Source organism: Lonchura striata, chromosome 4A (assembly GCF_050655825.1).
Source record: "Lonchura striata isolate lonStrDom1 chromosome 4A, ASM5065582v1, whole genome shotgun sequence".
Taxonomy (NCBI): Eukaryota; Metazoa; Chordata; class Aves; order Passeriformes; family Estrildidae; genus Lonchura; species Lonchura striata.
The window spans coordinates 18,778,049-18,789,700 of record NC_140742.1 but is presented as its reverse complement, the minus strand read 5'-3'; the positions used below and the strand labels follow the sequence as shown (position 1 = coordinate 18,789,700).

Sequence of the window (11,652 nt, the reverse complement as noted above, 5' to 3'; positions counted from 1 at the left end):
CGTGCCCCGGGCTGTGGGCAGTGCCAGGTGTTGGCCGAGCTGGCTGGCCATCCCTGTGCTGTCCCAAACGGGTTCTTTCACCCGATGTGCATGGGGATGATCCCCACACAGAACCGAGGTATTTTTATTTATGGTTCTGTGTGGAAAGAGCTTTTGGTGCCAAATTCACAAAGCCAGCAGAGTGACTAGCAAAACTTTTCACTATTTCTACATTTTAGCAAATGAAAACATTGATCTTCTTTGGCTACAGATTACATCATTCATTAGTATTCTACTTTGTAGTGTTAAATCATTCCCTCACTTCTGCTAATTAGGCCACGTGTTCAGTCTCCCTCTTCGTTTGGGTCAGTGGGTTTCTTGGGTCAGTAGTCCATGAGTTGGTGTTGTCATCTGGAATCTCTTATCCACTCAGAGCCGATTAAGCACAGTTGTTGAGTTAGCTTTGCTAGTTACATCCTTGTCATGAGAATTCCACCAAATGTTCTTGTGCTTCTAAATTCTGCATTCTTTGTGCCCACTATCAGCGGGAAATCCTTCCTTCCATGCCTTGTTAACTTCCACCCAGGTCTGGGATCACTGATTCATGTCAAGCCCGAAACCTTAACAAGGATCTCTATTGACACATGAGTTGTGTTTCCAACACCTGGGCGTCGCCTGCAGCCGGCAGAGCCCGCAGAGCCGGCAGAGCCCGCAGAGCCCGCACAGCCCCGGCCCGCAGCCCCACCGAGCCCCGGGCCCGCACAGCCCGCCCACGGCGGCCGCCTGCTCTCCCCACCGCCAGGGGGCGCCCTGCCCCGCGCCCGCCGCACGCGCCTCTCTATGGTCGCTGCGCGCGCCTCTCTATGGTCGCCAGCTCACATTCACTTCCGCTTCCGGCCAGCGCTTCCTCTCCGGGCCGCCGCCGCCAAAATGGTGAGTGCTGCGCTTGGGCCGGGCTCCATCCGCCGCCATCCGCCCCGGATGGGCACCGGGCTGGGCTCCCTCCGCTGCGATGGGTGCGTGCTGGGCGGCCAGGCCGGCGCGGGGGCTTCTCCATCTCCGGATGGCAGCGCAGGGCCCGAGGGAAGGGGAAGGGCAGGAGCGGGGCCTTCGGAGCGGGATGTGGCGTATGCGCAGCGGCCGTGACCGGCTTCTCTCCTCCTTCAGGTGAACGTGCCGAAAACCCGCCGGACCTACTGCAAGAAATGCGGGAAGCACCAGCCGCACAAGGTCACGCAGTACAAGAAGGGGAAGGACTCGCTCTACGCGCAGGGTGAGCGCGGGCTCGCTCCGGGGCGCGGCCCGGGGAGCTGCGTGCGCTCCGCGTGTCTGTGCCTGCACGGTGCTAGAGATTGGGAACGTTTGTATGGCTGGGGAGAACAGCTTGAGCTAAAGGATGTGCTGTACAACAAAGAGAACTAAAAAATAATCAGACAAAGGGAGAAAGACTAAAGACATGTCCACCCGAAGCAGTTTTGGATGCTTGTCGTATGGAAATATATAACTAATTAGGGAATGCGCTCTGGGTAAACCTAGCTGGCTGTGAAAGCTCAACTAGAGCCAGCCCGAGGGAGAGCCCTGCCTATTGAGTATGGGATGGGAGTTTGAAATGTGCTGGGCCTTCAAGTCCAGGTGAAAGAAAATTAATCCAGTGGTAGCTCCAGCAGTAGTGACGTGAGTAATTATACAAATACCACCTGGACAGAATTGCATAAATATTTTCGGCCCTTTGTGTGCTGGCTTTGAGAATTTACCATGCAGCACCCTTCTCTGCACAGAACTCTGTATAAATGAAGTGTGTTGATTTGTAGACCTTGTGTGTCTGTTGGGTGCACAGTGTGGGGATGGGGCAGCACAATAGCTGTGGCACTGGTTGGTTCTGCTGGGCTGTGCAGGGACAGGCTGGGCTCTGCTGGGATTTAGGAAGTGCCAGTTGTGCTTGTAGCATCTCCTGGGGCGTTGCCTGACCAGAGCTGTTTTTCCTGCAGGAAAAAGGCGTTACGATCGGAAGCAGAGTGGCTATGGGGGCCAGACAAAGCCTATCTTCCGTAAAAAGGTGAGTGAGTAGTGAGCTAGTGAGTCAGTGTTGCTCCTCAGGAACAGGGAACTTCCTTGGCAGCCCACATGCCCAGCTGAGGGAGGATTCCTTGGGGCTCTGCTCTGGCTGTGTTAGGGCAGTGCTGTGCTGGCAGTACAGGTGTCCCCTCATCATAAAATGGCTTGGGCTGGAAGGGACCCCTTGCCATGAGCAGGGCCACCTTCCACTATCCCAGGCTGTTCCAAGGTCCATCCAGTCTGGCCTTGGACACTGCCAGGGATGGGGCAGCCACAGCTTCTCTGGGAAACCTGTGCAAGGACCACCCCACCCTCGCAGGGAAGAATGTCTTCCTACTCTGTAATCTAAATCTCTGTCAGTGTGAAGCTGTTTCCCACTGCCCTGTCACTCTGTGCTCTTGTAAAAAGTCCTTCTCCATCTCCCTTGCAAGCTCCCATCAAGTACATCACCTTGCTGTCCTGTCTCATGGAGATGCTCCTCGTTTGCAGGGTGACTTGGGCTGTGTTTGCAGAGTGGGTTCTCAGCTTTGATGCTGCAGGGGAGTGGGTTCTTTCTGGGTGGGATATTTGCAGTGAAACGAATGCTTCTTTCACTGCTTGCCCAAGGGGAAGGGCTTGGCAAAGGGAGAGGAGCTGTCTGCTTGCTTGGTGTGGTATTTACAGCAGGGAAGCAAAACCCATTGGGTGGATTTGTTACTTTGTGTGAATTATTTAATTATGCTCATAGAGCTGCTTGGCTTGCTGGGATGCCCTGGTGTCCTGCTGAGGGTTTACAGGAAGCCTTCCAGCAAGAAGAAAAGAAATGAGGCAGCAGGTTTTCAAGTTGACTTTGTGCCAGGAAGTGGAGAGACCTCAGAGAAAATGCTTCTGCAAGCAGGGTACACCAAGCAGCTGCATTGCTGGCACTCTCTATCTGTATATTGCAATTCTCATTTGTTTTTTCCCAGTCAGCATTATATGGATGGTTGGCTGAGGTTTTTAGCTGGTGGTTACAGCCCTGTCCAGCTGCTACAGCAGCCTCCCAGCTTTGGATTCTTCCCTCTGCACTTGTTAGGTTTCATCCAGTTTCTAAGTAACTGCAGGTCTGCCCTGAGCCTGTTGTGTCACTGCTCCTTCCAGAGAAGTTTGCCAGTCGTGTTGCTTCCAGGTGGTTCTTTTGCCCAATTTTCTTCTGGATTTCTCTTGAGCACTGCTGGTCTGTGCTCCCACACTGTAAAAGTGAGTTTCTTGCTCTGTTCAGTGGAACAGACTTCTCCAGCCTGGCTGATTCCTGCAAGAACCAACCCTGCCCCACTGAATGCTTTTGCCAGCACCCTTTTTGTGAAGATAACAATCCACTCCCATACTGATCCTTACCTTCTTATTTTCAGTGGAGGGAGCCCATGTTTTTAGTCTCTGTCTACACTTCAGGAACAAACTGAGTGTTAGGAGTGCTGGGAACAAACTCACACTGAAAACAACAATCTGTCTGCTTGGGGATGTGTGGTTGATTGAAACACTCTGCTCTTCCAGGCCAAGACCACCAAGAAGATTGTGCTGAGGCTGGAGTGTGTGGAGCCCAACTGCAGGTCCAAGAGAATGCTGGCAATTAAGAGGTGCAAGCACTTTGAGCTGGGAGGAGACAAGAAGAGAAAGGTGAGTTTGCATTCTGTAAGTGGCTGAGAAAGGGGGGGCAATACTCAGTGGTGAATAAACTCACTCTTGTCTCTTGCTTCTTACAGGGCCAGGTGATCCAGTTCTGAGCATCATCCTGCTCATCGTTATGGACCGTATTAAAGTAATTAGATTGATCCCTTGCTTTTTAAAATGTGTTTTCTCTTGGGTGGGTGCTGTGAGTACATCAACTTACCAGGGAGGTGTTGCTTGCAGAACCATTTAACAAACCAGTTTTTAACCTGGCTTTAAGATCCCTGCCAGTAGCTGGGATCTCTTTATTATGTTTCCAGGAGGTGTTTTGTAATGGGTGCCAGTGACTTCTGTGCATGAACACAGTGCAGGCTCATTCATGAACTCCCCTGAGCAGCCCCTGCCCTTGGCTGCAGGCCCTTTTTTACAAACAGCTGTACTGCCCTGAGGAGCAGAGGTCTTGGAGCAGCCAGTGGGTTTGATACCTGCACCATTAGGCAGGTGCCATTAGCTGTGGCAGCTCAGAGAGGTGAGGGACAGCTCCATGCCTGTGCTTGCTCCTGGCACATGGTGCCTCAGCTGCCTTCCCCTGTGCCAATTGCTGCTGGCTCCTCTTAGCATTCTCCTTGAAGGAAGACGGCCAAGCACAGCAGTGAAGTTTCAAATGGAGAACAAGCAGAGTGTGGTAGATTGTGGGGACAGCCTCCAGGAGAGCTTCCCCTTAGAGAGGAACATTTCTGTGAGTGGGAAGTCTGCTGTTAGCAGATGCTGGGAGTGCAATGCAGAGTTCACCCTTATGGGCAACTTTCTTGTAGTGGAAATGGAGCTGGAGGATGGAGAGATGCCTCTTCACATCTTCATCATGACTGAGAGCACTCAGTTACTGAATTGTAAGGGAATCTCTGTTTTTGCTTACTAAATATGGCTGATGTAATGGCCTTTTCAGTTTGTGTAGGCAGTGGTGGCTTTGGACTGTGGGGTGGACTGTATGCTTGTATTAAATCAGCTTCACTGAGTGCTGATTATTTCTAGTAATCATGACAAATTTCACAAAAACTTACATGGCTGGAACAAACTGGCCTGTTTCTAAACCATGATTTAATTTCAGATACTATGCTGTACTCTTGTACTCTGCAAGTAAGAAAAAGCATAGGTTTTTAAGGGAATTTTAATCAAAGTGCTTAATCACAGAAGAACAAATCAAGTAATTCTGATTGTATTGTAGTCAGAAGAGAATATACTTGCACATCATGGCTGCTTAAGTGATTATCCATCTCCCGTCTTGGAAAGCCCATGTTACTCAACACAAAGGCTGCTGCCAGCAGTGGAAGCAAGCACTCAGGGATTTCTGGGAGGCAGGATTCACGGAGAAAGAGGACTTCAGTGGCCATATGAAAGGTGAAGGGGGAAGTGTCATTTAAAGGGAAGTGACAGCCACTGGTGAGAGATTCCTGGAGTGGGGAAACCCTCAAAAACTTGAGTCCTAAGGCCTGATAGCAGCTGTCAAGAAAGCTAAGAAGTGCAATGGTTCATGTCAGTCCCTGAGTTGTCAGAAGATGGAAGTGCATGTCCTTGCTCTGAGTGAAGTGTTTGGTTTATTTAGCAGGGGTGGGAGCAGCTTTTCTTGGACTCTGTGCCCTGGTCTGGAAAAGAGAGCAAGGTGGCCAAGGTGTGTTTCCTTAGTATCCCTAAAATGCTCAAGGACAGCTGTAAGATGCTGCCTGTGCCTCCCTTGCCTTTCCTTGCTTGGTAGTGACAGTGGGTGTAAACAGGAGTTGTCGCCCTGCTGGAGCCTTTCCAGCCCTTTGGAGGAGGAGTTGGGTGAGATGCCAGGGAAAGGGGCACTTGCTCTGCTGTTCACCCTTTCTTTGTCACCTCTTGATGACGGAGTGATGGCAATTTGTCACATTAGGCTGAAGGTTTAGATCATGAATGCCTGAGATGAAAGGCACCTGCTTGGAGGAAGGAGATGAGTTTCCTGCCGCAAGTTCAGACAGAGCCTAAGGCTTAGGAAGAGACCGTCTTTGTGCTGCCTATAGTGGCAGGACTTTGAGCAGCACAGTGCTCGTGGGGTTCACCTCCACGCTCAGGGAGGAGATCCAGCTGTACACGCCGCAGTCCCTGCTGGCTGGCAGCACCTGTCGGATGGAGCAGGCCGGGTTGCAGGCCAGCCCATTGCCGAGGAAGGTGAGGGAGAAGGTGAACTTCTGGGGTCCTCCGATCTCCTGCTGGTTCAGCACGGCCACAGCATAGGCTCGGCCAGACAGGGGCCGCTCCCACAGCTGAAAGTTCTTGTCCTGCCAAGGAGAAAACAAACCCGGGGCTTAAGCTGTGGGAGGCTGAAGTGGTGGTCTTGCCTGTCTGTTCCAGCAGGCTTCAGAAACAAATGGGCTTACTGGGCTCCTGTTCCCAAACCCTGAGCGCCTCTCCAACCCCCCCGCCCCAGCGCTGCTGTACCTTGGAAAGCTGGTATCCCTGCTTGCCCAGTGGGTCCTGGTTGATGGCGATCACCTCTTTGTTCTGGAGCAGCCACTTGGCCTCAGGACTGATGTGCCGCAGGTCGTTGGACATGAACAGGGGAGCGGCCATAATGGCCCACATGGCCATCTGAGTCACCGACTGGTCCCAGCTCAGCCCAAAGTTTCCAATCACCAGCTATGACAAGCAAACAAAAAGTGCCTGGTAACGCTGCCTGCTGAGGACAAACTGGGCCACCAGGACCAGGAAATCCCAGGGTGGGACCTCTTTGGAGTCTGGCTAGATAGGCTGAGGGCCAGGAGCAGGACCAGCTGGTTGGGAAAAGCAAGGCACGACTACGTGGCAGTTTAGGACGAGTCCCTGGTGGAAGTGAAGAAAGCTCTTTTAAGTGGCTAGGTAGTGAGTGTTTAAGGATGCTTTTGGATTCAGATTCTTGCAGTGCTGGCACCCAGAGGTTTTCACTCTGGTGGGACATCAGCACCTTGGAGATTGTCCCCCAATGCCACACCTGTATTCTGAGCTGGTACTGCTTGTGGAGGCTGTGTGACACAAAGATGGTGCTTCCTTGGTACTCTACATAGCTGCAGTTCTTTTTCCCTTTCTACCTTGGACCTTCTCACCAAGATCCTGATCCTAGGGTCCCATCACAGCCCTTCCCCTCCATGTTTCTCCCCCAGTTCTCTCCCTTCCCATTCTCAGCCAGCAGTTGATGGAAGTTTTTTTTGCTGATGCTTCAAGTGGGATGTGTGTTGCTGTACTTGCCATATCAGGATCATTCCAGCCTCCTGGCCCAGCTATCTTCACAATGGTGTCCTGGTGAAGTGCTGTCCAGTCTAAGATACTCTTGATGCTGCTCCAGGAGTCATAAACATCATAGAAGTTCCTCCAGTGATTGCAGTACTGTTTGATCTCTGTGTAATTGGGCTGCCAGAACAATGAGCGTGATTAGAAAGAGCATCTAGCTGTACAGTTGAAGTGTCAACAAGGCTAGACTAGACCAAAGGTAGCTTGGTGGAGAACCAGGGAAACACCTTCCATCACCAGCTATCTGGATAATGTAGTGCATGTTTATTGCCTTGAATGCTTTGTGCCCAGTAATTCCACTCTGACATGTTCTAGACAACACTATTGCTCCCCTTGGGAGAACAGTTGTGATCACCAGCTCTGTTACAAAATTGTTTCTCAGTTTTACTGAAGGTGTGACAAGGCCAGTGGGATTAAACGGTAATATCCCAGTAATTATTGCTATATTTTGGGTTTGTACCCTTTTGTGAGTAATACATTTAATTCTAGCTGTGGGTGGAAGGCAACGTGTCAGTCACAGACTCTGGCTGGCAGAAATCTGTCACTGAACAATGTGGAGGATGTCACAAAGCCTTTCTCGTGGTCCCCAGAGCTGTCTGTAAGGCTGAGCCTGCAGCACTCTGTGTCCAGGAGGAATTGCACTGAGCTATCTGCTAGGCTGTGTGTCTGCATTGCCAATGGTTTGCTGCTTGGCTCCTTGGAGAGAGTGAGCAGATGGATGCTGTGTTTTTTTTTGGCACGCTCCATCTGGGCTGTGCCTTCATGCTGCAGAATCCTACTGAATGTGTTTCAGCAGAGCAATGGTTCAGGAATGCTTCAGGGCTCTGGAAGAAAAAGGTTTTTTCCTCCATTTTACAGCCTTGTTCTTTGTCAGAACGGAGAGCAGCAAGTTTCTCAGGATGCTGTTTTGCAATCTTAAATGTTTTTCTCTTCTTCCCCCTTGAGCCCCAGGCTAAACCTAGGGAGGCACTTCTTACCTGCTGCACAGGTCTCAGGTAGAAAGGCCACTCACAGGAGTACACAATGCTCCTTCCAGTCTTGTTCAGGGCCAGAGACATGAGCCTGTATCCTAAAGGAGAGCACAGACAGAGGTTACACAACCTCCCTGGTCACACAGCAGAACTAAGCCAATGGTACAGGTTCAGGTTTCAGTTCAACTCTTGCAAAAATACGATTGAACACATTTTTGTGGTCGAGACACCACAGGGAAGACAGGGGAATTTAAAGTCAGCAGCTGGTCACCTGCCTCCCAAGGACAGCCTGGGCAGGCTGTCACTCCAAGATTGCTGCTCCCTTTGTACATACAGCCAGGGGAAGAGCTTTCTGGTATGGCATTTTTCCTCTGGATACCCAGGAAACACAAGTCAGTATCTATCAAGCAGTGCAGCTTTGCTGGGTGACGTAGGAGTACGTTCTCATGAGGTACTTGCGCCATATGGACTGGGCAGGAATGCAAAAGCTCTAGTTTTTCCTGTCCTTGTCCCCAAGCAGCCCTGTTAAGTCCCTTCCAATTGGCAGAGAGGGAATGAAAAGTCTGCTCTCTCCTCTGGAACTGCTTCAGTACAACTGGATTGTATCTGGGCTACACATATGATCCAGCAGGAGCTCTCAGCTCAGCTGTCACTCAGGGTATTGAGCTGTGCTCCTGTCTGTGGCACTTGGCATATGCCCCACCATCTGGCTTCGATGGCACTGTCACTTGGGCAGGTTCTCCCTGCCAGGCAGAGACAGGACTTTGTGCAGGGTTCCTGCTGCCAAACATGGTGGTGCTGACTGTGCCAGCAGCCAGAGAGCCCAGTCAAGAGAAAAAAGCTTTCTAAGTTAAAGTGTTCTTCCTGTAAATCTACTCCTGTAGCACTGGGATTTGCCTGTGCTTCAAAAGAGGCTGTAGCTGAGTTCCCTCAGCACGGGGAGCTGCTGAGCTTTCAGCTGCTGGCTCACCAGCCTTTGTGCAAATAACTTCTGAAGTGGTATTTACATTGGTGTGCTTTAAAAGGAAAACCCCAGTAGATTTTTATGCCATAATTCCCTTCATTTTTTATCTTTTAACAGCCCTCCTAATGGCTCCTTTCATGGCTGACTAACTGTTCTAGCTTCATTCAGGCTGATTCACATTGACAAGGCCCTACCAAAAAGTGTGTGAAGTGCTCTGGGCTCTCCAGTACAGGCCCCACAGAAGGGCAAAGCCCGTGCTGAGTTAGGAGCTGAGGGAGCAGCCTGCACAGCCACCCCCAGAGCAGAGCTGATGTGTCTGTGCTCAGCCTGATCCACGCTCTGGGCTGAGAAAGCTCCTTTTCTGAGCTGTGCTTGAAGGAGAGCTCCAGGAGACTGAGCTGGTAAAAACACTTAACACAGCCACACTCAACATCTTGGGCTTGAGAACAGAGCCTCATGTTTGCTTTTGTAAGCAAGTCCCTTAAATGAGGGAAAAGCTCAGGGAAAAGCGAGTCCCTGGAGCTTGATGCTGGGCCTAGAATTGCTGCTGCCTGCAGAATATTCCCACCCGCGGGAATAGGTGTCTTGGGCCCATGCCTACCTTCTGCCAGCTGCTCCAGTGAGTCAGAGTTGCAGCCATCAAACTTGAGCAGGTCCACACCCCAGGAAGCAAATGTCTGGGCATCCAGGTCATAGTGGTTGTAGCTGCCAGGGAAGCCAGCACACGTCTTGGACCCAACATCGCTGTAGATTCCCAGCTTCAGACCCTTGGAGTGGACCTGTGCGTGCAGACAGAAACAGACCCTGGGATGGGGCAGCCACAAGGCAGGAGGAGGAGGATTTGGGGCAGCAAGGGAAGCAAACCCCCACTGTGGCAGCAGGGCCTTATCAGCAGTGACACAGCCATGCCCTCCCAGCTCCCAGGCTGGGGCACCGCCGTGCCGGGCAGGCACTCACGTAGTCGGCCAGCTTGCGGATCCCACCGGGGAAGCGCTTTGGGTCCGCCTGCAGCCGGCCCTGCTCGTCCCGCGTCGGGGCCATCCAGCAATCGTCGATGCAGATGAACTCGTAGCCGGCGTCCCTCCAGCCCTCGGCAGCCATCCTGTCCGCCATCTCCACGAACAGCTGCTCGCTGGGCACGGCCAGCACGCACCACCGGGAAAGAAAGCGGAGAGTGTCTGCTGTCTACCGCGGCACAGCGGGGGCTGGGCGGGCAGGGGGAGCGCGGGGAAGGCGCGCCGGGGGCCGGAGCCCCGGGCCGGCTGTCCGCCCCCTGGGCTGCCCCGGGAGCCGTGTCCCGCGGTACCTGACGCAGCGGCGCGGTTCGGCGGCGCAGTCGGTGCCGCAGAGGAAGCGCTCCCAGTGCAGCCAGCCCATGGGCGGTGTCCGCGCCAGGCCGTTGTCCAGCGCCAGCGCCGCCGCCGCCGCGGCCGCCGCCACCGCGACCCAGCACAGCGCCCGTCGTGCCGCCGCCATCGCGCCGCTGCGCTGATTGACAGCCCGGCTGCCCAATCCTCGGGGAGGCGGCGGGCAGCGCTGACCGCGGAACCAATCACCGCGCGGCACCGCCCACCCCCGCCGCCAATCGCGGGCGGCGAGGCGCGCAGCGGCCCGCCCCCTGCCGCGGGTCAGGCGGGGCGGTGTCACGTGACGGAGGGCCCATGGCGGCGCGCTCGGGCGGTGCCGGCAGAGCCGCGCTCGGGCCGCACCGGCCGTGTGCCCGCCGGCCGCGTGCCCCGCCGGCACCGACACCGCTGGCACCTGGCCGGTACAGCAGCAGTGTGCCCAGCAGGACCAGGGCAGTGGCTGTGCCCCTGTGCCGGGCGCTGATGAGGCCACGCCCGTGTCCAGGTCTGGCCCCTCTCCACAACTCCCTGACAGAGGGTGGAGCCGGCGGGGCCAGGCTCTGCTCCCAGGAACAGGAGCACAGGACATAAACTGTGCCAGGGGAGGTTCAGGTTGCATAGCAGGAGTAATTTCTTCCCAGAAAGGGTGATTAGACATAGGAATGGGCTGCCCAGTGAAGTGGAGTCACGGTCCCTGGAGGTGACATGGCAGTCAGTGCCATGCTGTGGTTGGCACGGTGGTGACTGGTCATAGGTTAGACTCCATCTCAGAGATCTTTGCCGACCTCAATGATTCTGTGTGCTCAGCAGTGCCGGGGCTGCCTGAGGGGTGGGGGCTGCTGTGAGGGCAGGGTGTGGGTCTGTGTATGTTCTCTCTGTCAGCACAGGGTCCCGGGGAAGAGAGGATTGTACCCTCAATCTCAGGGCTCAGGACTTGGTTTTGGCCCTGGGCTTTCAGCTCTGCCTCAAAAGCTCTGAGAAGCTCCTGAATGAGCTCTCCTCCTGAGCACCTCTCCATGTGTGTGATTATGACCAGGGTGTTTGCTGCCTCTCTGCCTGTGTGTGGACTCTGTGGTGTTGGATCCAGCCTGTCTTTGCTTGGGATGCTTGGGCCCACCCAGATCTTTGCACTTAGAGATCTTCAACAAGTTCAGCCACAAGAATAAGTCATGGTCACTGGGCATCACCCCATTTGCACCAGTTCCATCTGACTGGCAGTTGAGATGAGAACCTCTCAAAATGGGCAGTGCTGGTGTTAGCAGGACCTGGAGAGCTGTTAAGGGCACCTGTATGCCAGCCAGCATCTCTGAGGTGAGCCCTGGATTTAATCCCCATTTTTGCAGGAATAACACAGCTGTGAGCAGCACTGGTAGCATGTGTGGCCTGTCAAGGACACTTGGAGGCTCCCGCTGCCATGCAGCAGTGGGAA

The 11,652-nt window shown here is 53.6% G+C and overlaps 2 protein-coding genes across 2 annotated transcripts; one reads left to right on the top strand and one right to left on the bottom strand.

Moving 5' to 3' along the window:
• The first annotated feature begins 84 nt into the window (after positions 1-84).
• Positions 85-3,824, top strand: RPL36A (ribosomal protein L36a). The gene is made up of 6 exons (XM_021534495.4): positions 85-118; positions 629-912; positions 1,147-1,252; positions 1,968-2,035; positions 3,547-3,669; positions 3,756-3,824. The coding sequence occupies exons 1-6, from the start codon at positions 85-87 to the stop codon at positions 3,774-3,776; spliced, it is 636 nt and encodes a 211-aa protein (XP_021390170.4). The 3' UTR covers positions 3,777-3,824.
• Positions 3,825-4,810: 986 nt separating this feature from the next.
• Positions 4,811-10,371, bottom strand: GLA (galactosidase alpha). Its single transcript, XM_021534494.3, has 7 exons — positions 10,184-10,371; positions 9,835-10,009; positions 9,479-9,656; positions 7,920-8,011; positions 6,901-7,062; positions 6,118-6,315; positions 4,811-5,957 (listed from the first exon to the last, which is right to left on the bottom strand). Exons 1-7 carry the CDS (start codon positions 10,351-10,353, stop codon positions 5,694-5,696), a joined length of 1,239 nt encoding a protein of 412 aa, XP_021390169.3. The 5' UTR covers positions 10,354-10,371; the 3' UTR covers positions 4,811-5,693.
• Positions 10,372-11,652: the final 1,281 nt, after the last annotated feature.